The sequence below is a fragment of the Lupinus angustifolius genome, chromosome LG08 (genome assembly GCF_001865875.1).
Source record: "Lupinus angustifolius cultivar Tanjil chromosome LG08, LupAngTanjil_v1.0, whole genome shotgun sequence".
In the NCBI taxonomy this organism is placed as follows: domain Eukaryota; kingdom Viridiplantae; phylum Streptophyta; class Magnoliopsida; order Fabales; family Fabaceae; genus Lupinus; species Lupinus angustifolius.
In genome coordinates, this window is record NC_032016.1 from 21,886,531 (window position 1) to 21,912,920 (window position 26,390).

The 26,390-nt window shown below is 33.2% G+C and overlaps 3 protein-coding genes across 3 annotated transcripts; 2 read left to right on the plus strand and 1 right to left on the minus strand.

Annotated features, from left to right (window-relative positions):
• On the plus strand, positions 276-3,977 carry LOC109355175 (ADP,ATP carrier protein 3, mitochondrial-like). Its single transcript, XM_019598164.1, has 4 exons — positions 276-404; positions 858-1,325; positions 2,654-3,025; positions 3,450-3,977. Exons 2-4 carry the CDS (start codon positions 879-881, stop codon positions 3,744-3,746), a joined length of 1,116 nt encoding a protein of 371 aa, XP_019453709.1. The 5' UTR covers positions 276-404; positions 858-878; the 3' UTR covers positions 3,747-3,977.
• LOC109355176 (transmembrane E3 ubiquitin-protein ligase 1-like) lies at positions 5,138-13,146 on the minus strand. Its single transcript, XM_019598165.1, has 15 exons — positions 12,802-13,146; positions 12,070-12,142; positions 11,721-11,848; positions 10,476-10,591; positions 9,948-10,008; positions 9,398-9,464; positions 9,207-9,284; positions 8,736-8,893; positions 8,592-8,651; positions 8,159-8,252; positions 7,351-7,518; positions 6,400-6,728; positions 5,916-6,032; positions 5,673-5,836; positions 5,138-5,313 (listed from the first exon to the last, which is right to left on the minus strand). The coding sequence occupies exons 1-14, from the start codon at positions 12,952-12,954 to the stop codon at positions 5,735-5,737; spliced, it is 1,704 nt and encodes a 567-aa protein (XP_019453710.1). The 5' UTR covers positions 12,955-13,146; the 3' UTR covers positions 5,138-5,313; positions 5,673-5,734.
• Positions 17,766-19,074, plus strand: LOC109353705 (early nodulin-like protein 2). Its single transcript, XM_019596061.1, has 2 exons — positions 17,766-18,040; positions 18,546-19,074. Exons 1-2 carry the CDS (start codon positions 17,836-17,838, stop codon positions 18,938-18,940), a joined length of 600 nt encoding a protein of 199 aa, XP_019451606.1. The 5' UTR covers positions 17,766-17,835; the 3' UTR covers positions 18,941-19,074.

A 26,390-nucleotide genomic window follows, 5' to 3' on the forward strand; every position in this document is an offset into this window, starting at 1 on the left:
AATAATGTATACATTTTTCACTTACAAAACCATTTTCGTATTTTGTTGAGGGTACTGATTCATAATATTAAGAGAATCTTACGTAAAGTTATATAATTATAATGTCACTATATGTATTAAGTGTGATCTTAAGTTCGATAATTCATTTTCAAGAACATTATTTCAGTAATTATTGGTATAATGTTAAATAATTTTTTTAATATTCTGTGATGTGATTTGAACATGGTTAATCACTTAATTGGGAGGCAGAAACAATTTGTGGAATTTTCTTTGAAAAAGCCAGAAAAAGATAAAGGTCAAATTGGTAATTAGAAATAAAACCCTAGTCTTCTTAGTGCTCCCATTTATATTCAACAATTTCCTTTACTTCACTCACTCACGATCTGAAGCACCATACTCTTCAGGTATCACTTCTTTCCATCAACACTTCATTTTGAATCTATCTTTTTCACTTTAGATCGGTCTCTCTTTTATTTTGTAGTCATATTCCATTCTATTACCTAATCGAGCTCAATTTGTTTGTGTTGCTTAATGAGCTCAAACCGAAGCGAATTTGAAAACAAGAATCGATTTGTAACTTGTGCTAGGTTAACTATTCTGGATTTACTTAATGCTTTGTCAAATACTCAAATTATGCATGATTAGGTTAAGTATACAAGTATTGATGTGCTACTATAAAAGGCAAATGTTCAATATAGCTAGAATTTCGAAGTGTATTTTGGATTTGGGTTGTAAATGATTGTGGATGCATTTGTTAATATTTCAAAATAGTAAATTTGTGAACTATATGTTTTTGTTTTTTTTTAACTTTGCTGTCAATGAATATTTGATATTGTCATGATTAAAAATATTCACAGGTCACAAACTAGACTGAAATCATGGTTGATGGACCGCAGCATCCATCAGTGGTTCAGAAATTAGCCGGACACTCTTATCTTGTGTCCAGGCTTAGCCCCAACTTTAATTCCAGGAATTATTCGAATCCTGGTGCTTGCTTCAATGGAGGTGTGCAGCCTTCTGGTTTGGCAATTGTTTCACCTGTTTCTTACATTGCCGTTCCTGCTCCGGCAGAGAAAGGTGCAGCTGGATTTTTGGTGGATTTTCTGATGGGAGGAGTGTCTGCTGCTGTATCTAAGACAGCCGCTGCTCCAATTGAACGTGTTAAATTACTTATCCAAAACCAAGATGAAATGATCAAAAGTGGTCGGCTATCTGAGCCATATAAGGGAATTTCTGATTGTTTTGCTCGAACCATGAAAGATGAGGGTGTGATTGCTCTTTGGAGAGGAAATACTGCTAATGTTATCAGATACTTTCCTACTCAGGTCATAATCTAACTAGTTCTTGTGGTGATTTTATAGAGTTCTATAGATGACTGCCTTCATTATACTCTCTCATTCAAGTTATACATGTGATGACAACCTTTCCTCAAAAGTGGAGAAACTGTTAAAACAAGAAAATATGGTGTAGCATTATTGTGTTTAAGCTTTAAACAAGTGACATCTGGTTTTATTGTTTTGGCCATCATCTTTTTACAATGCTTTTGCTTTGCCTATATTTCTTTGCACACCCTATAAATGCATTCTCTCGCATCAAAACATACTTCCTAACAAAAACCCTTCATGCAACACAATGATTGGACATTTGTTGTTTCTTAAGTGTTGTTCTTATTGCTTTATTCTATTTTCATATTTGCTAATATTTTTGAAGAGCAAGGATTTTAGATAATGTGTTAGCTCCCTTGCTATTTACATCCCTTGGCACTGGTATCGTGATTGAAGAATAATTTGGAGAAAACTAGGAAAAGAAATGCCCCTACCCAGAATCTGTTGATTCTGCTAGGGTTCTAAATCACTTTATTAGAATTGAGAAGAAGAAGAAGATTACAATGAATACAAGGTTCCCACGAACCTTATCCCAACTGATTCCTCAATCAGTTTAGTTTTATTTTCCTTGGCAAAAGCGACATTTTCCTTTTCTATTTTGATCATGATGAATATAAATGTATTTATCGTGTTTGACTGTGGGTTACTACATCCTTTGACAAAAGAAAAATTTTCCTTCTTTTATTTGACTATATGAATGCTTTGTAGTCAGTAATGTGCTATATCTATCACGTGTGCTGCTGCATCATTCGCAGCAATCCGTCGTGCTCTGCTTGTTCTTGAACTCCCATCTTTTCTTTTTTTGTTATTGTCTTGCTTTATACTTTGCAGCCCACCATTGATTTTTACTTCATTCGTATGTATATAAATTTTCTTGTTTCTTTTTTCTCCTGTTTGCCGTGTACTTCACAGTGCACGTCCTTTTGGCATCATCTTCCTTGATTAACTGATTAATTATGCCTTGTGTGTCTATATTCTATACTGTACAATTGATTATTAATGATTAATGATTGAATGCCTTTGATTTTGGGTATTTTTATTTCCAGCATTTATATGTGTGGTATAAAACTATGTTATTTACATTTCCCCCTAATCTAGAGTATAGCAACCATCTCTGTACTTGCTATCCTGCTATGATGTTTTTGGTATTGGCTGTTATGAACCTCTATCTGGGATTGACTACATAGGTTGGATGTAAATGTAACTTTTGGTGATTGACTGTGGGTTTTGCAGTTTCTCTAACTTCTAATTTCCCCTTTTCCTTCCAGGCTTTGAACTTTGCATTTAAGGATTACTTCAAGAGGCTTTTCAACTTTAAAAAAGACAGAGATGGCTACTGGAAGTGGTTTGCTGGGAATTTGGCTTCTGGTGGGGCTGCTGGGGCTTCCTCCCTCCTATTTGTCTATTCCTTGGATTATGCTCGAACACGTTTAGCTAATGATGCAAAGGCTGCAAAGAAGGGTGGAGGGAGACAATTTAATGGATTGGTTGATGTTTACAGGAAAACCATAAAGTCTGATGGTGTTGCTGGCCTTTATCGTGGGTTTAACATCTCATGTGTTGGAATTATTGTGTATCGTGGTCTATACTTTGGAATGTATGATTCTCTAAAACCAGTTGTTTTGGTTGGTGGAATGCAGGTATGTGCAAAATTTGATTTTGAACCACGGTTGTGTTAAAGGATGCTACTCTTTATCTCAATTCACTATATATTTACTATTTATAGCCATAATGTTGTTGAATATTGATAGTTAGCTTGATCCAACTACATGAATTTTCATGGTCGTGTCCTGCTGTCCTTGAAATTTATCAATGGGTCTAACATTATGTTAAAATTGACACTGTTAGAATGTCGACCTAGTTTCCGTACTATATTTAGCATTTGATAATAATGTTAGCATTTAGTCAACTGCATTTAGCAATGCCTACCTACACATAATTTCTCAGAAAGACTATCAACACATACTATCCATCATGTCCACAAAACTTAAATTAGACTTGAGTTTGCTATAACCATCTTACCGCTATTAACGTTCTTACTCACTCTGTTCTTCCTGTTAACAGGATAGTTTCTTTGCTAGTTTCCTTTTGGGATGGGGAATCACAATTGGTGCTGGCTTGGCTTCTTATCCCATTGATACTGTGCGTAGAAGGATGATGATGACATCTGGAGAAGCTGTGAAGTACAAGAGCTCTTTGCACGCATTCCAAACAATCCTTGCAAATGAAGGTGCCAAGTCACTCTTCAAAGGTGCTGGTGCAAACATCTTGCGTGCTGTAGCCGGTGCTGGTGTGCTTGCTGGTTATGACAAGCTGCAGCTCATCATGTTTGGAAAGAAATATGGTTCTGGCGGTGGCTAAGATGCAAGATAATGATGACGATAATTACCACGGACAGTTATGTTTGTTGCCTTTTCATTTAAATAATTTTGGATGAAAAATGGTAGTCTTTATGTTTCATGGAATGGCTTTGTTATTTAGAAATTATCATAGTTTTGCAAACTTGATTGTTTTTACTTGTCGTGAGTTTAAGACCCTGCAATTTTAGATAACCCTGCTTGTTTCAAATAATTACTACTATCTTATTGTTCATGCTTGGTTCAAGTATTGAATGACTTAGATGATACATTCATTTTAAAGCAGCTTTGAGTGATTCAGGTTCTTGGAAAGTGATACATATATTTAGTCTTCCTATTGATTTTAAGAATCCTTAACAAGTTCCCATCGTCATTAATTCATCTTTATGTAAATAGCGAAATCAATTATTTACTTTTTTTAACAGAAACGAAATGAAAACAACGGTTCACAACTAACAGTAATCATTTTCTTAAGTCAAACAGAGGAGTGGAGTTGGTACTTGAACACTCATCATTTGGGGCGCGGTAAGCCAATGATAAAATACCTTCATTTATTCAATTCTAAGGTAAAACTTTTCGCCCTTTTAACGTAGGATTTAGTTATTGTCCAATTGAGGAAAATTTATCCCATCATATTTACAAGACCAAAAGAGGTTTTAAAAATTAGCATTAGTTAAATATTGTAGTTATTTCAATGATATAACTTCGCAAGAAAATTACTTCCATCCCTTATTTTACAATTTGAGTCACTTTCAGACTAATTCTGTCCTACTTAAAGAAGAGAAACTAATGAAAAGAACAAAAAATCCACCCTTTCAATTGATTTTGTCCTAACAGTGTGAGAAAAACACAATGCAAAATTAGGGAGTCAATGTTGAGTCTTAACTTTTAAAAAAATAAGAGGAGTTGGTGGTGTAAAACTTCATTGAAGCCCCAGGTATCATACTAGCCAAAAGTAAAAATTTCAATTCCTATGAACAGCATTTATTGAAAAAGACAAACTCAGAAAAGGACTAGTTCTTCACCCATAAGACAAGGGAATAATACCCTTTATTATATAAAAAAACTAGAAAGAGTAAGCATGTCACTATAACAAACCTAAGGGTGGTTGGTGAATGCAATTTCTCCTAATTTAAATTCATAATTAGATTCCACAGATTTTAATTAGGCCCCTAAAAAATAGTGTAAAAAATTAGATGATTCGTAAACCTTTTCTGTTTGAAACTATAGACCCTTCCATAAACCCCGTGCATAGTGAAAGCTTATAGCACCAGGTTGCTCTTTTCTAGACTCATGCACAAACTTTTACAATGATTTAACCTAAATTTATTATATATAGATATTATAGGAGAAGATCAATGTTCCCTTGCACAGTTAGACATCATGCACAGAGAATGGAATGGATGCCAAATGATTGTTGTGGAATCTATAATGTATAACATTATTATTTATTGATACATAGCCAGTAAAATTTTGAAGGGAAAAAAACATAACTACTATAATCAGCTCTAAACCAATGCCAAAGATACAATTATGAGAAGAATTATACTGAATATGGATTCTATCCCAACCTGCAAAACACAAATAAAAGTCAGATTTTGTAAAATGCAACCTAAATACTTAGTTAAAATCATGTTACATGTTGCCATTTGAGTCAACATAAGGCAATCAAAGAGTAGAAAACCAAGAAATAATTATTCATTTCAACCTTAGGCATGAATCAAGTGGGAATATCAAAGTACAATTTGTGTGAAAAGCTAATAAAAAATCAAACCAAACAAGCATATAAATGTCAAGTGGTTTCTTTAATTGAAATAGTGCCTTCTAATTTTCTAAAGCAGCAAAACAAGTATGGTGTCACTTCTCTCTTGCACTTAGAATATATTAAAAGCAAAACAATGTACATCTTGGATGCCACTAAACATATTACCAAAATTATCAAGTTGGGCGGGGTCAGTTGATCCTATTGGTATGAACACGGTGGAAACGTCTTCAGACTGGTGGAAGCGATCGCCGGCAAGTTGGGCACTCCATCTTTATATCCATCCATCTTTGCAAACAACCAGAGTGGAAAAAATGATCACAAGGCGTTACCTGCGGAAGAGCTTGTGCATTAGATGTAATCCAGATTGTTAATATTTATTTGATTAGACAAAGGTTTACATTCACATACCATGCAATCATTAGACCGCTGACTAAGATCAACGGCTGTCATGCAAATAACACAATCTGCAGCATGAGTTGTATCTTGAGCAAATCTCCTAAAATAGCTGTATTTCTCAGGTAGAATCTGCAAATCATGAAGATATAGTTAGACTGAGAGAGAAGCGATATCCAAAAAGGAAAAAAGGAAACATGCAACTGCATCATGATCCATGCTCAGTTAAGAAAACCCGGGAGCACAGAATCCAAAACAAAGTGTTTGTATCCTTCTTCGCCACATAATTGTACCCGTAATCAAACAAAATAAAAAAAAGTAACCAACACAATGGAGCAAAGTTATCAAAATAAAGAATAGAGCTAAATAGCTAATACACATAGGATGTCTAGCCAATGCTTGGAAACCTCAGCTACACTATAAAGTAATGAGCAAAATCAACTTCAATTTAAAAAGAATTGGATGAAGTCAACTGAATGAGTGGTTACAAGGTAGCAACCTGGTGAGGAATGAACCAACGGGACCCAAGATAGTGCTGAAGTAGAAGAACTGTAGTTTGAAGTCCAATAAATACAGTCAAATAGACACACCACCTCTGGTCTGCTTCTATCCGTATGAAGTTGTTAGGACAACCGAAAATATATAATGGGATTGCTAGCCGAGTAACAGTTATGCCTATGATATAATGAGGATGCAATGGCTTGCGTGAATCACGAACAACATTGGTGATTATCTGAGGTATCCAGAAGGAGTATACGAGAAGAAGAATAGATCTCATATAATAATGGAATTCATACATGAGCAGAATGCCTCCCAAGAGGATCCCATCTGAAAGAGAAGTTAAACAGTTAGATTTGAGCCACACTTCTTCGTACAAGGAAATCTTTGCACCAATTGAAAAAAATGGAAACATATGGCTTAAGTTATCTGGCAAGCTTGAACACTGGAAAGGGATAGAAAATATTCGGATATGGACACTGTAAGAATCTAGTGTACAAAGGTAGGCCAGCCCAAATAAAAATAGATAATCACTATACTATGTGACATTTGCCATTCAGTAATGCTTATTTTAATATGATTACCCTTGGCTCATGCATGCTATAAGTTCGTAGGTTCATGTTGGCCTAAAAGCAAATATAAAAAATAATTCCTGAAATTCAGAGATAAAAAAACAGAATTTCAAAGAGCCATTCAAGTATAGACAATTAACCGGAACTTATTCTATTTTTATTTATCCCAATAATACTTTCAAGCAGGCAGCATAGCTTTTTTTATAAATAAAAAACAACTAACCCAAAGTTGGGCAGCTCATTTTGAAGAAGAGCGACTATTACAGCTAAACCTCTAAGGAAATATCAGTGTGATCATGGATCCCATGCAGCCAATCATGGCAAACCACGGTGAAGAAATCTGATTGCAGAGGAAACTTCAAATAAAAATGAGTACTTACAAAAACGGCTGTATAAAACTGAAAGCTCACGCCTCATTGTCTCCCAACCTTCACCATTACTCACAGGCCTATTTGCTTTCCAGATGGCAAGGAGATATCTCATCTCAAATATTGAGAAAACCACAAACTTGAAAAATGCAGCAGTTGCAAAGGCATTAAATAATGATTCTGGATGGCAGGAAGTAACAACAGTTACTCGTCAGACAATCTTACTACAGGAGAATAATAAATTTATGTGAAGCTAATATATTTATAATCTTTTTTGATTAAAATGAAGGCATAAAAACTGAGCCTAGAGCGCTATGCAAACTAATTTACAATCTTCTAACCCTATATAGGCCAAAATAAAAAAATTGCTCCTGACAAGGTACAGATTTAAAGAACCTGTAGTACAATTTTCTGGTGTGCTCTAGGAATCAGATATTGCAGACTATTTTGAATCTAGAGGTTCAGTTACACACGAAAATATTAGTTTGAAAGATACCAGGTCGTATGTAGACAGCTTCTGAGTATCCAAGTATAAATCTAATGACTATGAGGTTCAATGTCAAGATTGATATCTTCTTTTTATGGGTCATGCACCAGTGTTTATGATTGTGCATATACCATTATGGCCAAACAACAAACTAAGGGCACAGAAAAATTAATTGAGGCCATCTTCCAATTAGAAAATATCACTTTATATTTTATCTCACCCTCAAACTTTACATCCATACCAGATATATGTTTAGGAGGAAGGAGAGATATGTCCATAGAGCAACCACAAGTGATTAGATGAAAATTCCAATTTTGTATTTGGAAAACTTACCAACTAGTATTCCTGCAGTGAGATGTAAAAGGCAAAGATAAGCATCCATTATAGCTTGCTGACCAACCATTAATATTGAAACCTTAGCAGCCCCCTGCATAGGTATATCTGAATCATTATCAATTTCGATAATCATACATTTATATTGCTTGCTATGTGATCTACAAGTCATGGGTTCAAATCCTGAAAAAAGTCTCATCGCTTGTGTGGGTAAGGCTGTATATTGTGTACATCTATCCTTCCCAGATCTCTACTAAATGAGAGCCTCGTGCACTAAACTCTTTTTTGTATACATTTATGAACTATAAAGTAAAGGATAATGAAATAAACATTGTCTGCTATTTTCATTCAAATGTAGAAACAATTTATATCAATTCAATTCATTAAATCTATAACGTGAAATTTCATATGAAGTTCTGAAGTGAATTCTTACAGATTGAGTGTTGCTGTGCTCCATCTGCCGAATCAGTAGAAGAACTTGCAAGAAAGAGACCTAGTATATGCACGTTAAGGAGCTCAAAAAGTAATGTATCATAACAGTCTTAAAGCTGAAAGAATGTTAATGGTTGAAGGATACAAAAGTAACCATCAACGTGTAGTTCACTGCTTTATTATAGTAAGCTTCAACGTTAACAGATGATGCATTTAACTGTAAAAGAGAGAAGCAGTCTCCATCATCATCCACCGATGGACTCTCCATTAACCCTTCTAGGTGGAAAGAATCATGCCCCCCTTCTATAAGAATTATATAACAAACTGGTCAATTAGGATAAAAATAAAAATAAAATCATCAATAACAATAATACACTAAAAAAAGAAATAATTCATAGTAAAATTATTCTGCAGTTAATAAGAATATTTATAAATAATCAGTGATTTTAATATTAAATGTGATCAGAAGCTTCCTGTTGCGACTGCAATATGGTCATTGAAACTTCACTTTTTTAATAAAATAAGTTATTTATTAGAAAAAGAGAGAAAGGGTACAAGTGAGAAGGATAATCAAGAAGCAACAGAAAGTATTCATATGTTGAGAAAACTTAAGTACCATGTTTTGATGATTGCATGCGTGAAACCTGTGCACCAATTTCAACATTACAATGTTTTTCCAAGTCATGCAATGGAGCTATAGTTATGGTAAAAAGAAATAGCAAGTCAATAGTAGAACATGAACCAACAAAAGAAAAAGGAAAAAAAATTCTTAATATTATACTAGAAATTGAAAAGCATATAAATTACAAGATTTTCTTCTCCACATCTTATCTCGCGAAGATTCTTGGAATACTTGAGATGAGAAAACTCCAAGCTGCATACAGAAAGCCATATAATGAGTACTTTGAATGCTCACTTTACTCCCAATATAACAAAGACCATATTTCTTTTCACATATCCATAATGAAGACCGGTAGCTAATACTCTCCTCAAATGGAAACATGTAGAAGGTCTAGAACCTAAGTGTACAAACTAAGGTACTAAAAGAATATAACTGTCATAAGTATCTGTATGGATAAGAAACACATCAGTATAACATACTCCAATACCAACAAAGCAAAGAACAGCACTAACTATCAAGCTTATGACACCAGATAAAATCAAGTTCATGACAAATATAACAGAAATTTGGATACTGTCGTCCTTAGTGAAATTCTAGGACTCGATGGAATATTAATTCTTCAGAATTATAAACATTTTATTGATCATCAAAATCAGATGTGTTGCTAAAGATTATTGTATATAGAATCAATACCATATGTGAACAACTAACGATATATCTAGAAAGATGAGATACCAGATGATATGGATTAGATAAAAGATAATCATCATCCTGACTCAACCCTCCCTCTTTTCCACTGCAATAGGAGAAAGCAACAAAAAAAACTTATTCAGCAAATTTAGATAGTATTGACCTTACTATCTCTATTTCAATTGTATATAAAATTTGATAATCCAATAAAATACAACGCAGCTTTAAAAACGATAGTCTAATAATTCCCGATCAGCTTAGTCACAACAAGACAGTGTTACAGAGTGTATGGAAAGGTGTGTGGAGATTAAATTTAAAACTTCTGATACCTAGATTAGCGATATATGGCATGTCTTAAGCACTACTAATACCCAGATTAGCGATATATGGCATGTCTTAGGAATAGAAGATAAATCTAGTATCTATCATATATCAACATGTAAAACGTTACGTATAAATATGATTTAGGCACACAAAAATAACTCCACACAATCTCAATTTAGAATGGTATCTGAATGCAATAAGGAATCATATAAACTTGAGGAGCTTGGCTGCACATCATATTGGTCTTACCTGTTGGCTATCATTCGAAGCTGTCTAAAAGGCCATATATATACACCTTCTATTCTGATTTGGGCACCGCCAACATTGTATTCTTTGTCGAACACATCATGGAATATAACAACCCCCTGACATAACAGCATGAAAAAGAGGAATAACTTTTTTGCAGTAGAATTATTATTTGACAGAAACTATTTTGATTTTGCATGACTGAAAATCTGCAAGTTTTCACTAATACAGTGACATGATTCCTTAGTGCAATGAAAGTGTACTGATCTATTTAGTTTTATGATATACAAAATATGGTATTCAGTCCTAGATTGATTTATGATAAATTCATAAACATATACTAGAAAGTAGAAACATTAAAATAAAAAGAACATGAAAATAATTTGATTCAGCAACAGTATTGGAAAACAAAGTTGTCAAGCAGAAACAAGACAACAACAATAACAGTTAATCGATTAACTGTATAGTTAATCGATTAACTGGATAAGTGTTAATCGATTAACACTATAGTTAATCGATTAACTGATTAGAAAATCAAGTGAAGCATTGGTTGAACAATTCTTGTAATTGACACGTTTTACACATTTAAACATGTTGAAATTGTTTTACAACATGTGTTTATTAGTTTGTTAGAGACTTAGTTAGGTTAGTTGCATTGCTTACTTTACAAGGCATTGTATATAAACAACACTCTCTTGTATCATTAGGAATTTAATCAATACAATAAAAAATACACATTCTATACACTCTTCCATGCTTCCTGTTGAATCGCAAGAAACAGTGACAGACACTGCACATAATATGATCACTAGCAGCTTTAGGATATATACAGATTGTTATCCTCTCTAACCCCGAAATATGAATACATATAGAAATTCCAACAGAACAGACTCTGGTCTACCTAGAGACATGGTTTCAAGACATTGTATAAAAGCATTTGTTTAGTGTTTAGACTTGGTAAGGTCCAACAAATAAATATGAGTTGTGGATGATGAACAGGAAAACATCCAAGTATTTAATGCATTACATTTTATACTAAGTATTACAAAGTTAGTGCTTTTCATGAGTTGGGTATCTTGTATTCTTGTTAAAGGTAGAACTAAGAATTACTATTGGGCTGGGATTGTGGCAACAAAAACAGAAAATTACATGATCTATTTTGCATAATTCTTCAGTAGAGAGGAAAAGTTTCATAACTCCACCAACTTTAAGAAACTGCTGAAATCATTAATATTTTCAACACCTCACCTGCACATAATGTACACCAGTTATCTTTGTGGGTGTACTAGCCAACTCAATTACAGAATTTCCATTTGTTTTTCTGATGTCTGGAAATTTGGAAGAGCTATTTGTGGTATCTAGAAATTTCCAAGTCCCTGCATTTGAGATCATACCATGACAAACTTAGAAACTCATTACATGATAAATTAGTAAACAAATTTTATCATGGGAAGTGTCCTACTTCACACGGTCACACCCGAATTCCAAAGGACAATTTGATCCATGAAAGGGATGAACTCATTCAAAAACTACTACATTTACATACAGTTTGATCCAAGACTACTACTCAAAGCTAGCATGTGTAAAGAATACCAACCTCTATATGTTCCGGTTATGTTCCATGGAGAAAATGGACCTAAGTCACTCCCGTCTCTTCTTGAAAAAAGCCACTGAAATAAGCAATGTCAATACATGCAAATTAATCAATTATCCTTCAGTGACAATTTTCAAAATCAATTCAACAATGAAAATTAAAGTTTGATCTTTAATCACAAGCCACGATTTTAGGCAAGTTAGATAACAGTAATGCATGAAGTTAAAGTCCTCTGAGGAATGCCAAAGGTCTTGCAACCAAAAAATACAGCAAAGTTACTTAGTCCATTACAATAAAGTAATAAACTTAACTGTAGATGATCTTACTTAATTTATTGTGCTCTAGCTATTTCTAAATGCAAGCTCTGCAAACATGGGGGCAACTACAAAAGCTAGAAGCAAATACCTATGTGCAAATGTCTTTAAGCCCTTTGCCCAAACCACATTGTTTTAAATTGTCTAACCAAACTGTAGTTCACTACCGCAATTGAGTTCACAGAGTGCGGTAAATGCAAGATAACCATAACAACAATTAAAACCATGCCAAATTTCATACTTTCACACACACACACACACATTTAACTAATCAAAATTAAAATGAAGACAAGAAATTCTCAACAATAAGGGCCAATAAACAAGAATAAAACATGTTCAAATTCTCAATCTTCCTCCACGACTATAGCATATCCAATAAAACAATAAATGAGTGAAATTGAGTGCAAGTTGATAAACAAACCTCATCGCCCCATGAGCCAATTCTGTCTCTTAAGGGTCTCAAACCCACCACTGGACTAAGAAACAACAGAAAAACGCACCACCCAAATGCAATCCTCCACTTAACCAACCAAAGTTCCAACCTTTCAACCATATCAAACCCCAAATACACCATTTCTCATGAAAACAAAAAATATTCAACGATCCAGATGATTATAATTAAAACCCAACATAGGAAAAAGGTTAAGAAAGGAAAAGGGTTGCTTCAAAAGAAGTCAAACGAGTCACAACGAGATGTTGATCAGAAATTGAAACTAAAAAATATAAGGTTGAACAAGTTATAGAGCTAACTTGGTTTGAATTAAAAACAAAAAATAAATATTTTTTGTTTTTTTATCAGAAACATGAAAATTGAAAATAATTGTGGGTTAAGGTGGAAATAGTAGTTGACGAGGTTCGCTATGCGTGAAGTTTTGTTGAATGGAGTCATTGTTGCTTCTCTCGTCTTTATATAGCAGTGAAGTGTGAGTCACGCGCCATGTGGGAAGTGCTTTCCACGGACCAATGAAAATAAAGCTAACAAATTACATGGTATTTTTATGGAGAAGTTTTATGGCGGTGACATTGGTCTTGAATCTTAACCTTATATCTATTATCATATAAGAAAATAATGTCCCTCCATGCCACGTGTCAAGCTCTCAGCAAAAAAATTCCCTCCTAAAATATTTCACTTCCTAATATACACACTATCACACATGATCAAAATCAACTCATACCCAATTGACCTTTCATATCCTCTGCTTAATTAATGAATAATAATAATATCACTATTAATAAATTTGTGGTTGAGATCATTAATAATTAGTAGCTTTACTTTAATGGTTTTTTATTACAAAAGTTTGTTTAAATAGGTTGATGCATTTATTCTTTAATTGTTCTTTGGTTGCTTCATGATGTGAATTGTGTATATGTTTGTCTATATATTTTCATTTAAGGGGTTAGTACTTTGTTTTTGTTTATTATATATTATCCTTTATATTACGTTGATTATCTTTATTACAAAAGTTTGTTTAAATATGTTGAAAACCAATTTCAGTTTAATATTTTTGAAACATATGTTTCGACCATGCATGAAACCAACAATGGTTTAGGAAACATTTGTTTTTATATATCTAAGTCGAATGCACGAGAAATATATATATTCTAAATCATACGACAAAAATATATTGTCTCGTGCGAATGCACGGGTAACTTGCTAGTTTTGCATAAAAATGTGATAGATAGTTAAGATTTTGTTACTAGATAAAGTTTATATAGGTTATTCAGATGTGCTAGTATTTTTTCATAACTCCCAATAAGTTTTCCAAAAAGATCCCCATTTCTTTTATAATATCACTCTCATCTTTTAATGTTACCAAATATTATTTTTTTGTTTCTCATAGGTATCTTTGCACTGAAAGTAATCCTGTCCGAGTCGGAAACATCTAAGATACGTGAGACTAACTCTCCCAGCGAATATTTCTTCATTCACAAGACTCGAACCCAAGACCTTGCGTAAGAGGAATCAAGCATGTACCACTTATTTAAATAAGACTGTGTTGAAATTTTGTCTCATAAGAAAATATTTAATATATTGATGAGGATTGAATTTAGATTTCTTAAATTGTTTCTTTTATATTTATTAGAGAACGTTATTAGGACTTTTCTTAAATTGTTACCTATTAGCATCTTTAGAAAAATGATAAATTCTTTTAATAAATTATCTTATAAACTCTTTTACCTACACATAAAACTAATATATGTATCATAAATAATTTATGCAGTAAGTGATACGTACTATTTTAATGTCCAATCTTGTAGGTAAAATTATTTGTTGGAGTATGATGGAGATTAACAGTACATTGGCCTTCATCAAAGATTGGGTGAATTAGATTACATCTTTTTTGGAGGAGAAAAACTACCCTTACCTCTCATGAGAATGTGGGTTGTACTCTTGATTTAATTATTAAAAAATGTATATACTGATAAAAATAATTTTATATCTTATGATTAATTATTATTGACTCTTCAAAAAATATAAATATTACAATCCAAGTATATACTACACACTTGATTATTTATTTATTTTATTTACTTTCTTAAAAAAATTGCTTTAATGGTAGCTATCTAGACCGGATCTGTTCAACATGTTGGACCATTTTTGCCAACATCTTGGTCCAATCCAAGTAGATAATGATACATATTTTACTTTTTTTTTAGTTTTTTTCACAAATGAGAAAATTGTGCATTTGTGAAAAGTGAAGTTAGTTGCTTATAATTTATATTTTTCATAACTCTACCAACCAACAACTCTCATAAACAATAGATATGTTATACTATAATTTGTAACTCTTAGAATTTCCCTATTCACTTGAAAAAAATATTGAATTTTTTTAAGTTATTAAACTAATTTTAGAAATATAACATGGCTATGTGATCATTTTTGTTGATCATCTATCGTAGGTGTTGTCACTATTACTGTTGATCATGTTACCATAGTGTTGTTGTGACTATGTTATCATCCTATCATAGTTCCTACACCATTACTATTATTATTGCTACTACTCGTGCTCACTATACTACCACCCACGATACCATCATTACACTTATACTACTATAACCAAGCTTAAAATATTTAATACAAATTGCATCATCTTGAATATGATAATTTTGTCGACATTTCGATTTAATTTATAGAATATATATTGTATCATTATTTAGCAACTTATGTTATTTAATTTGTTGTGTGCAAAATATTCATATGGATAAGAGATTATCAACTTACATGATATCCTACTTTTGTCCTTGACCTATTATAGTAAGTGTCTTTATCTTATGACCACCAAATCAACCTTTGAGACTCTAGTCTCTATATGAGACTCAACATAAGGTGTAAGACCGGAAACGTGGACCCCCTTGGATCAATTCATGTCTTGTATAAATTAGGTTTTAGGTCCTCCCAAAGATTTGTCCCTTTGGAATTGGTCCATAGACTTCTTTGCTATGATACAAGCCCTCGCACGTTAGCAATACTTGGGAAATATCATTCAATTCCACCTCTTTGTCATCCCATCCACAAATGCCTCTCTCTATATACAAAAAGACTCATGTGAAGACATATGTAGAGATAATCAATAAAATTTTGACTACATATTAAATGTTTATTTTTAATTAAAATTTAGTCACTAATAATAGCACACAAAAAACATAAGTATATTTTGTAATCTGACTTCTTGAATATGTGTCTATACAAATTTTTCTCCTCTATGTATCATAAATCCATTATTGAACCGCCACTTACTCCATCGTTTAACTCTAACCCTTGACCAACCTACCATCGTACAATGAACTAGACTCTATCACCACCAAGTTCGTCCAACTATCGTGATCCATATTATTGTTTTGGTCATGGAGGGACATTTGTGGGTTTGGAGTTCTCCCAGTCCTATCATTTGGTAACAAATGAAAGTGAATTAAGGGTGTATTCAATGTTTGTGAAAGTACGAGGACTCAAGCCATAAATAAAAAGTCTAGAGACCAATTTCAAATACACCCCTATTTACAAGCACCTAAAATTTAATCAAGCCTTATGCCTTAGCTTTTCACCATTTCCCCTTGTCTAAAAAACATAGGGTTACCAAGTGTTGATATAGTAGTATAAGATTCTGTTAGATCTTTAGGACGACCAAAATGTCAATGGTTCGATTCCTGAGAATGACACTTACTGGGAGAGGCAACCATATGCTCCGAAATTGATTAGTTCCTTACTCAAAGGGTGAAATGACATCATTGGTAATACAAGAAAATGATAAGATCAAAATTCAAAATCATACCAAAAGATAAGGTTATGTCTTTTGCATGTGAAATTGTGAAAGCATACCGTGGGAAACACATTTTACCATTTTTTTGGGTATTGTTACCCTTAATGAACTAATCTTTTAGAGTGTATGACTACACATATTAATAATTGTTGTTTATAAAAATTGAATCATTAAATTTTTGATCTTTTTAATAATCTAGTATGGTCTTGTACCACTAAACCAATATTTTTGTTAGTAAAATCTTTTACCATTTGAAGCGAAAGAAATGTGATCGAGACTTGTTTATCTAAAGAAACGCCTAATTTAAGGTTGTCTATTTGCTTCACGTTTTAGAGGCGCTCAGATGATGCTTTAGCCAGAGGAGAAATTTGTTTTCTTCCTCGTGTGGACCAATCTCGGGAATTGAATTTGTCGCTTTTCCAGTGAAAGAAATATGAACTAAATAACCATGAAGGAATAATTTAAAATCTTTTTAGTTCAACCTTCTAATATTTATCTTAATTAAAACAAATAAATGTTTGAATGTTTTTTATGTGTTCATAAGAAAATTTATTTTTTCTTAAATATATTGAAAATATATCCCATGAAATACCCTCTCAATATTAAGTGTTAGACAAGCATGATTTGTTCTGAGCCTAATTAACTCCTAAGCCTAATTAACTCCTAAGCCTAATTATTCTAATAAAATCTTCAGTTAACTTAAAGCTAGTAAATAAATTAAAGTCTAGTCTTCTTAATAGAGATGTGCAATTTTTGGTGTCTCATTTATGTACTAAACTAATTAAAATGTACCACCTAATTGAAAAGGAAAACAATAAAAATATAAAATAATTTTTTTATATTATTTAGTTAAATGTGATTGGTGTGTAACACAAAGATTGAAACTTTTTGTACATCTATCCTACATGATTCTTGTTCTAGTCTCTTCCATGTCGTGATGTGTAACCGTAATAATATTGGCAGAAACTCAAACTAAGAGCCCCACTGAAGCTTATCGTGCTAGCTTGCAAATGCAATGCAACTCACTGTCATAAAATATGTTACACTTTTCATGCATTTTTCACGCTTTGCCCCACAACGGTTACCTCATTTGCTACACCCTTTTTCCATTATAAATTAGTCTTATCCCTCTCACTATCTTACCATCTCTCTCTATCTGAATAAGTGAATTAATAATCACTTTCAACATTTGAGTAATGGCAAAGCCTGGTCCAATTTCTGAGAGCTTTCTAAGCCTTTTCCTTTTGATAATATCAATTATGCTTCTTAGCTTATCATCTTCATCTCAACCAGAAGCAAAGAAGTTTCATGTTGGTGGCAAAGATGGTTGGGTCCTCAAACCTTCCGAGGATTACAATCATTGGGCTTCAAAGAATAGGTTTCAAGTCAATGATACCCTTCGTAAGTCCCACTATAGTATTTCTCACTATCAAATTTATATTACCTTTTATCAGAAACAATGATGCCTAGAATTTTATGAATAATCCTATACCAATAGTCCATGATATATCCATTTTTTCTAATCATGTATTGATAAATTAAAAGTATACGAGTGTTATTATAGACATATGCTCTAAATCATTGATCTGAAACCACCCACCATTTTTTTATAATGGAGGAACATATTATTTCATTCACAGTAACCTGACCCATGCTAGCATTTTGGATTTAGCCACTAATTTGATAAACTTTTAACCTTTTCATGTTATGATACACAAAATTAAATAAGATTATATTTTGTTACTGTTAACATCAGCCTTAAGGCAGAAGATAATAATTACAAAAATATGATAAATATATATAAAAAACTTAATTCATTTTCAATTATCAAATACATTATATTTTCAATATAAAGTTAATTTTTTATAATTGCTTATCCTCTAACTTTATTCTGAATTGGATGCAGATTTCAAGTACAACAAATTGTATGATTCGGTTCTGGTGGTGAAGAAGGAGGACTATGATTCATGCAACGTGAATAGCCCCATGCAAAAGATGGACGATGGAGATTCAACTTTCAAGTTAAGCAACTCGGGTCTATATTTCTTTATAAGTGGAAATGTTGACAACTGCAATAATGGTGAGAAGCTCATCATCCTCGTTATGGCTGTGCGCCACAAGCAGGTTGCGCCGCCATCACCGGAAAGGGACTTGGCGCCTAGGGAAGTTGACCCCTCCACTTTGGTTCCAATGGCACAGGCTCCACAGAAGGCTAATTCAGGGGCAGCAAAAAGGGTTGATGTGAGTTTTGGAGTTGGGGTAGTTATAATGTATCTCAGCTTTGGTGCTGGTCTGGTTTAGTTTATTTGTTATTATCAATTAGTAACTTATTATGAGACTTGAGTATGGTTTCTCATTAGAATAATGGTTTGTTTTCTTCTCAGTGGTTTGTGTCTTCTATGGATAATTGAACTTTGTTTTCCTTCTTTTGAAAATGGAATTATCTCAATGTTTGCATAATATTCGTTCATTTACAGTATATATTAAAATAATATAAATTAATAATATATTAATAATGACCGGATAAATTTTTATAGTAATAATATATATATTACACTCACAAACAAATCATGCTATTTGAATTATTAGACTACACCTTGCTCATATGTGCATGTGGCACAACCATCTCAGCTTTATCTATACTAAATTACTAATATAAAAAGCTGGAGCACCTTCCCCTGTCTATTTTTAGAACAAGCATAGTAGAGACATAAATACTTGTTTTTTTTTATTTTATGTATTTTTAATAACAAAATTTTATTTATATAAAAGGATAATATATTTTTATTATATTACTTTTTCCTTCATTTTTATAGGATTTGCTTCTCCATTAATAAAAATGATCCTTACTCAATTTTTTTTTGTTCCGTAAGTGACATCACTTCATGATATACAATTGCATGTACGGTGGTAAAAAAAGTAAAATAACATTTATACTAATTATTGTCTTCTAAATAATTAATATAACATTTAATAATCAGTATCCATTAAATCTCTCATTATTTATTTATAAAAGAGAAACAAAATATGTTCGTATTAGAAGATAATTTATCTCATTAAATATACTCATTATTAAATTATCTCATGATATGAGGTGACAATTTATTCTCTTGATAAAAAAGGAATCTGGAGTATCTTAAAAACAACCTCCTAATAATAAATGTTTAAAATCCAAGTTTTATTTAATTATTTTTCAAATTTACTTTATATGTGATGTCAATGATTAGAAAAAAGAATATAATATGTATGTATCACCAGTGTAAAAATTATACATAGTCAATACATCATCTATCCTTCATTTGAATTAATTTTTTTGAAAAATCAATTATATATGTTTGCCTCTAGAAAAATATATATAATAATATATTAAGAACTGAAAAAATTAAAATTACATTGTGATATGGATTAAATGAATTGAGGAATTTTTTATTTAGTTATATTTTTAAAGTATACAAAATTTCCAGCAAAACCAATAATATATGTTTGCTTCAATACCAGAGTATAGGGTTAATATATCAACTCAAACTAAAAAATTGTATATATTTTTTGGGTATAAAAATGATATCTCAGCCTTCACTCTAATGTTAAGATATCAATGTATTTCGGGGTTTGTGACTCTCCCGTACACCAAATGTTACTCCAAGAGATCAAACATTTAACTTAGTATGATATATAGAGATCTAGTAGAGTCTTATACTATTAGATAGAAATGAAAAAACGGGTCATCTAACTTCGTTTTGTTCATGAATGCATTATACCCACAAAACTTTAGTGGACGTAGTATTACCGTAAATGCTTAACAGACAAAATCACATACTTTATCCATTTTAAAACAGGCAAACAAAGTGGTCACCCTTGGAGCATTTTACTATTTACGAGTGTTGATGTGTCTTATTGTTGTTATGTCGAATGTGAAGTTATAAAAGTCTGGTTGATATGTCATGATCCTTGTTCATAGCATTGAAAATTAAACTTTGGATCATTATCTGCCATGAGTTTAATTTCTAGAATATGTGCATTATAGCTTACACTTTATATCAGCTTTATTATTTGCATAAGGATGTGTTGTCCACATAAAACGCCCACAAACAATGGTATGAGGCCAAGTGAAAGAAAACAGGAAAACAATGTTGTCCTGAGTGAATGTAATTCAATAATTTGTCTCATTAGGGAAGGAATACACAAATTAGAACATATTAAATAAAGGAAAACACATATTAGAGAAGGAAAAGCAAGAAAGGAAGAAAATAAATTGGGAATTTTTTTAAGGAAAACTGAATTGGGGAAAATCAAATCTAGAAAGTTGTGAAGGAAAAGAAGAATAGAAGAAAACATGAAGGAAGGAGGAGTGAAGTTGTGAAGGAGAAGGAGAGTTGAAGAGGGAAAATGAGTGTTTGAAGGAAGAATGGAAGAACAAACAATGTGAATATGACTGCATAACCGACGACTGTGTGACATGAGTGAAGAAGTGTTATGAGGAAGTGGTATGACCCATCAACAATTTGGGTTTTTTTATGTTCGTTGACTACCTGTTTAGCCCACTTGAAATGCTCGTAAATTTAGCAGGCAATCGGGTTGAGCAAAATGGGCTAATAGGAAAAAATGATACCCAACCCACATTTTTTGTAGCAATGCACACCGGCTTGTGGGCAATGCCTATATTACCATCTTTACTACCAAAATCACATATTCTGTCTCACAAAAAATCATATATTGTGTCACTCTATGTCCATGTGCCATGAGATACGAATGACCATAAAAATACTTACTAATTAAAATTTTAATTTAAATATATTTTTTCAACCAATCATAACTCATGACACATGGAGTGACACAAATTATAGAACAGAAGATGTGATCCCTTTACTACCACACCAATGCATTTAGTTATAAAAGTCGCATCTAAATAGAAAAAATAAGTATTAAAATATAGAAATTTTGAATTAAGTTACAGTCAGCAAGAAATTTTGTAAGATTGTTAGGAAAAAAGATAAGAAGAAATTGAGAAAGAGAAGAAGATGAAAAACAAAAAGGGGATAGAGGATGAATGTTTCTATGTAAGAGTGATTGGAATGATTCAATAAATATCTTTCTTACTTCAATAATGACTCAATCATAGTTTATACAAGTTTCTAAATTTGGTTAACCAACTATCTAAAAGTAGAAACTTCTAACTAACTCCTTGATTACTCGATTTAACATCTTCCCTTAATCAATGAGCTACTTCATCTCTAAGTGAAATAAAAAAACAGAAGCAAAATCTTATACAACAATGCAAAATTCATCATTTAGAAACTAAAGATATTCAACATGTCTCTTAATTTCCTAAACCTATCATTCTTCATAGCCTTTGTCAATACATCAACATTTTGAATTTATGTTGAACAATGCACCATCTTGACTCTTACTTTTCCAACTTGGTCTCTTAAGAAGTGAAACCTTGTTTCTATGTGTTTGCTTCTTCCATGACTTATAGGATTATTTGCCAAGTTGATTGCTGACTTATTTTCCACTCTTAATTCGAAGTTATCAAACTCCCCATACCTCAGTTCTGTCATCAAATAAGTTAGCCAAAGTCCTTGGCATGTAGCATTGCAAGCTGCAATGTACTCTGCCTCACATGTCGAAAGAGCTACCACATCTTGCTTCCTTGAGCTCCAAGAAATATGTGCACCAAAGATAGTGAATAGATATCTTGAAGTACTCCTCATATCCTCCTTATCTCCACACCAATCTGAGTCTGAATATCCCACAAAAGTTGACTAATATTTCTGCCTCTGGTTTGAAAATAACACCACATAGCATAAGGTTCCTTTCAAGTATCTAAGAATTCTCTTTGCTGCAATCATGTGTGATTGTGTAGGATTAGCCATGAGTTTGCTTATCATCCCTACTCCATAGGTTATTTTAGGTTGTGGCAAATAAATCTAAGACAACCAACAATTTGTCTAAAGGATGTTGCATTTGCAGGGTATTCCTCACCTGTATTATTTGATTTCTGGTTCCCTTCAACTAGTGTTGATGCAGGCTTGCAATTCAGCATTTGGAACCTATCTAGTACATCTGTTGTGTACTTCCTTTGATACATCATCATTCTTTTTTCTGTTTTCAGAAATTCTATGCCAATGAAGTATGATAGTTCTCCAAGATCAGTCATCTCGAACTCAGCCTTGAGCTTTCCTTTAAGCTTTAGAATTTCAGATTCACTACTCCCTGTGATAACTAAGTCCTCTACATAGGGACAGATCATGATTAAATCACTTGTGCAAGTAGGATTCAAATAAACACCATGTTCTACTTTGCATTTCGTGAAGCCAATGGATGTTAGGAATGAATCAATCCTTATATCCAAGCTCTTGGAGCTTGTTTCAGGCCATACAATGTTTTCTTCAGTCTTAGCACTTTGGTTCTATCTGTTGAAGTCTCAAATTCAGGAGGTTGAGTTATGTAGATTTCTTCTTCAAGAGGTCCATTGAGGAAGGCACTCTTGACATCAAGTTGCCATAGTTTCCAGTCATTCCAACTAGCAATGACAACAATCAATCTAACTGTCTCAAATCTAGCCACTGGTGCAAAGACTTCATCATAATCATATCTTTCCATTTGCATGAAACCCTTAGCCACAAGCCTAGCTTTGTGCTTAGAGATACTTCCATCGAGTTTTAGCTTGACTTTATACACCCATTTCACTACTATAGCCTTCTTACCATCAGGTAATACATCATTTTCCTAGGTGTCACTCTTATTTATGGCTTTAAGTTCTTCCTTCATTGCTTTGAACCATACATCTTCCTTTAGTGCCTCATGGAAGGTAATTGATTTAGTTTCTCCTAAGAGTGCAAAATGGATTAAGTCACCTTCATCAGTAATTACATCATCATCAAACATCTCAAACTCACTGAGCCTCAATGGTAAATGCCTTGCTCTTGTAGGTCTGGTTTCAGCAACCCTGATCTCATGACTTCTTGTTCTTGGATCATGGATCAATTCTTCTATGTCTTCCTTATCTTCTTGTATTAGCACTAGAGTCATTGACCCGTTGTGCTCAAGCTTACTAAGTAGATCATTCACGAGCTCATTTCATCAAAGTAGACATCCTTGCTGAATACCACCTGTTTAGTTGTAGGATTCAAGAGTTTGTATGATCCTGTTGAATTATAGCCCACAAGAATCATTAGTTCACTCTTGTTATCCAATTTCTTTCTCACTTGGTTTGGAATATGTTTGTAGCAGACTGAACCAAACACTCTAAGATGTTTCACTGATTGCTTCTTTTCAGTCCAAACCTCTTCAGGAATTTATTTGTCAAGAGCTTGAGTTGGACATATGTTGAGAACATAAGTTGCTATAGTCACAGCTTCACCCTGGGGATTATTAGGCAAGCCTTTACACTTCAACATACATCTTACCATATTCATAACAGTCTCATTTCTTATCTCAGCCACTCCATTATGTTGTGGAGTGTATGGAGCAGTGACTTCATGGATAATACCATGCTCTACACATAAATCTTCAAGATCTCTTGAGGTAAACTCACCCCCTCCACCACTTCTGAGAATTTTCAATAGTCTCCCTGATTGTCTCTCTGCCAAGGCCTTGAATTTCCTTAGATGATCAAATACTTCACTCTTCCTGCTATATTCATCAATGAAGGATACAAAATATTTGTTTCCTCCTAGTGAGGTAACCTCAAAAGGTCTACATACATCTGAATACACAACATGTAGCAGATCAGTAGCTCAGGTTTGAGTGTGATTACTGAATGAGGTTCTGGCTTGTTTGCTAGCTAGACAACTATCACAAACTGAGTTTTGAGGTTTTATTTCTGGCAGACCTATGACCATTTCCTTTGTGCTTAGCAATCTAAGATCTTTGTAGTTGAGATGACCATACCTTAGGTGCCAAAGCCATGATTCATTTGAGGTTGTTACTGCATTCAAGCATTGTGAGTCTAGAATTCCTAGTTTGACTTGGAATGTTCTATTGCTTGACAATGGAGCCTGGAGAATTCTCCTCTTCAAACTGTCATAGACTTCCATAAATCCATTATTCAACTCCATACAGAAACCTCTTTCATGTAACTGGCCAAGACTGATGAGATTTGTTTTCATTTCAGGAACAAATAACACATCAATTATGTATGCTTTTCTGTCATTCTTCATCTTGAGAGGAATATCTCATATTCCTTCAGTGATCACCACCCTATTGTCTGCAAATTTTACTTTATTTCTCTTGGTTGAGTCAAAATTCACCAACCATTCTTTGTACCCAGTCATGTGATTGGAGCAACTAGAGTTAAGATACCAAGTATCACTTCCTCTGATTCTACAATCAATTGTCATCATGAGTTGCACAATTTCTTCATCAGGTTCTTCATTCTCCTCTTTAGCAAGATTCACTTCTGAGTCTTGTTTTCTTTGATACTGGTTCTTGATAGGTGCCAAGCATTCAGAGGAGTAGTGTCAATCTTGTCACAATTGAAGCACCTAAGTTTCTTTCTGTCAACCTTTTTCTGCAAGCCTTTGAATTGCTTAGACACACTTCTTCTGTTTGATTGTTCTGGTTGATCATAGCTATTGACATATGTCTTCCTTGGGCCACCTTTCAACTCAGAGTACCTTCCTTGATTCTTGCTTGAGTTCTTTGCACAGAAAGTTCGTTTCTTGGCTGTCTGCACTTGTAGAGCCTGATGTGAGGACCTATTAGAGATCCTTTCATTAAGTCTTTGTTCATGAGCTTCGAGGGACCCTTGAAGCTCTTCAATCTTCATCTTTTCAACTCTTCCTAATTCTACAATGGCAACAACCACATAGTCAAATTTTGGAACCACAGTTCTAAGAATTTTTTCAACTATGGTTGCCTCTTCCATCCTTTCACCACAAGCTTTCATTGCATTAGTGTGTGTGATGATCCTAGTGAAGAAATCAACAATATTTTCACTTTCTTCCATCGCATAAGTTCATATTGCCTTCTCATAGTTTGTAGCCGAATTTTCTTCAAATGTGCAACACCAGAATATTGTTTCTCCAACACATCTCAAGCTTCTTTTGCTGTTGTAGATTCTACAATCTTTTCAAAGTGGGCATTGTCCACTGCTTGGTGAAGAAGACAGATTGCTTTGCAATCTCTTTTCTTGTTTTGTTTGTGTGCATTTCGTTGTGCTTCGATGACTCCTTCTTCCAAGTTCAGAAAACCTTCTTCAACTATATCAACTACATCTTGATACCCAAAAATGGCCTTCATTTGTATGCACCATCTAATCCAATTCTTGCCATCTAACACAAGTAGAGTTGTGGCAAATTTCTTGTGGTTTGAGCCATTTTGTTGCAGCGGAAAGCTTGATCTTTTTCTTGCTCTTGATGCCAAATGTTAGGAAAACAGAGAAGAAGAAATTGAGAAGGCGAAGAAGATGAAAAATAGAAAGGGAATAGAGGATGAGTGTTTCTATGTAAGAGTGATTGGAATGATTCAATGAATATCTTTCTTACTTCAATAATGCCTCAATCATAGTTTTTATACAAGTTTCTAAATTTGGTTAACCAACTATCTAAAAGTAGAAACTTCTAACTAACTCCTTGATTACTCAATTTAACAAAGATGTGATCAAATTTATTACTTTCAAAATTATAATGTAATAGTTTTAATTTTACAGAAATAATAAAACTAGTAGAAGAGTATTAATTGATAAAGAGTATGATAGAGACAAAATGAGTTACATTGTCACACTCTTTATCAATGATCCCCACTACTA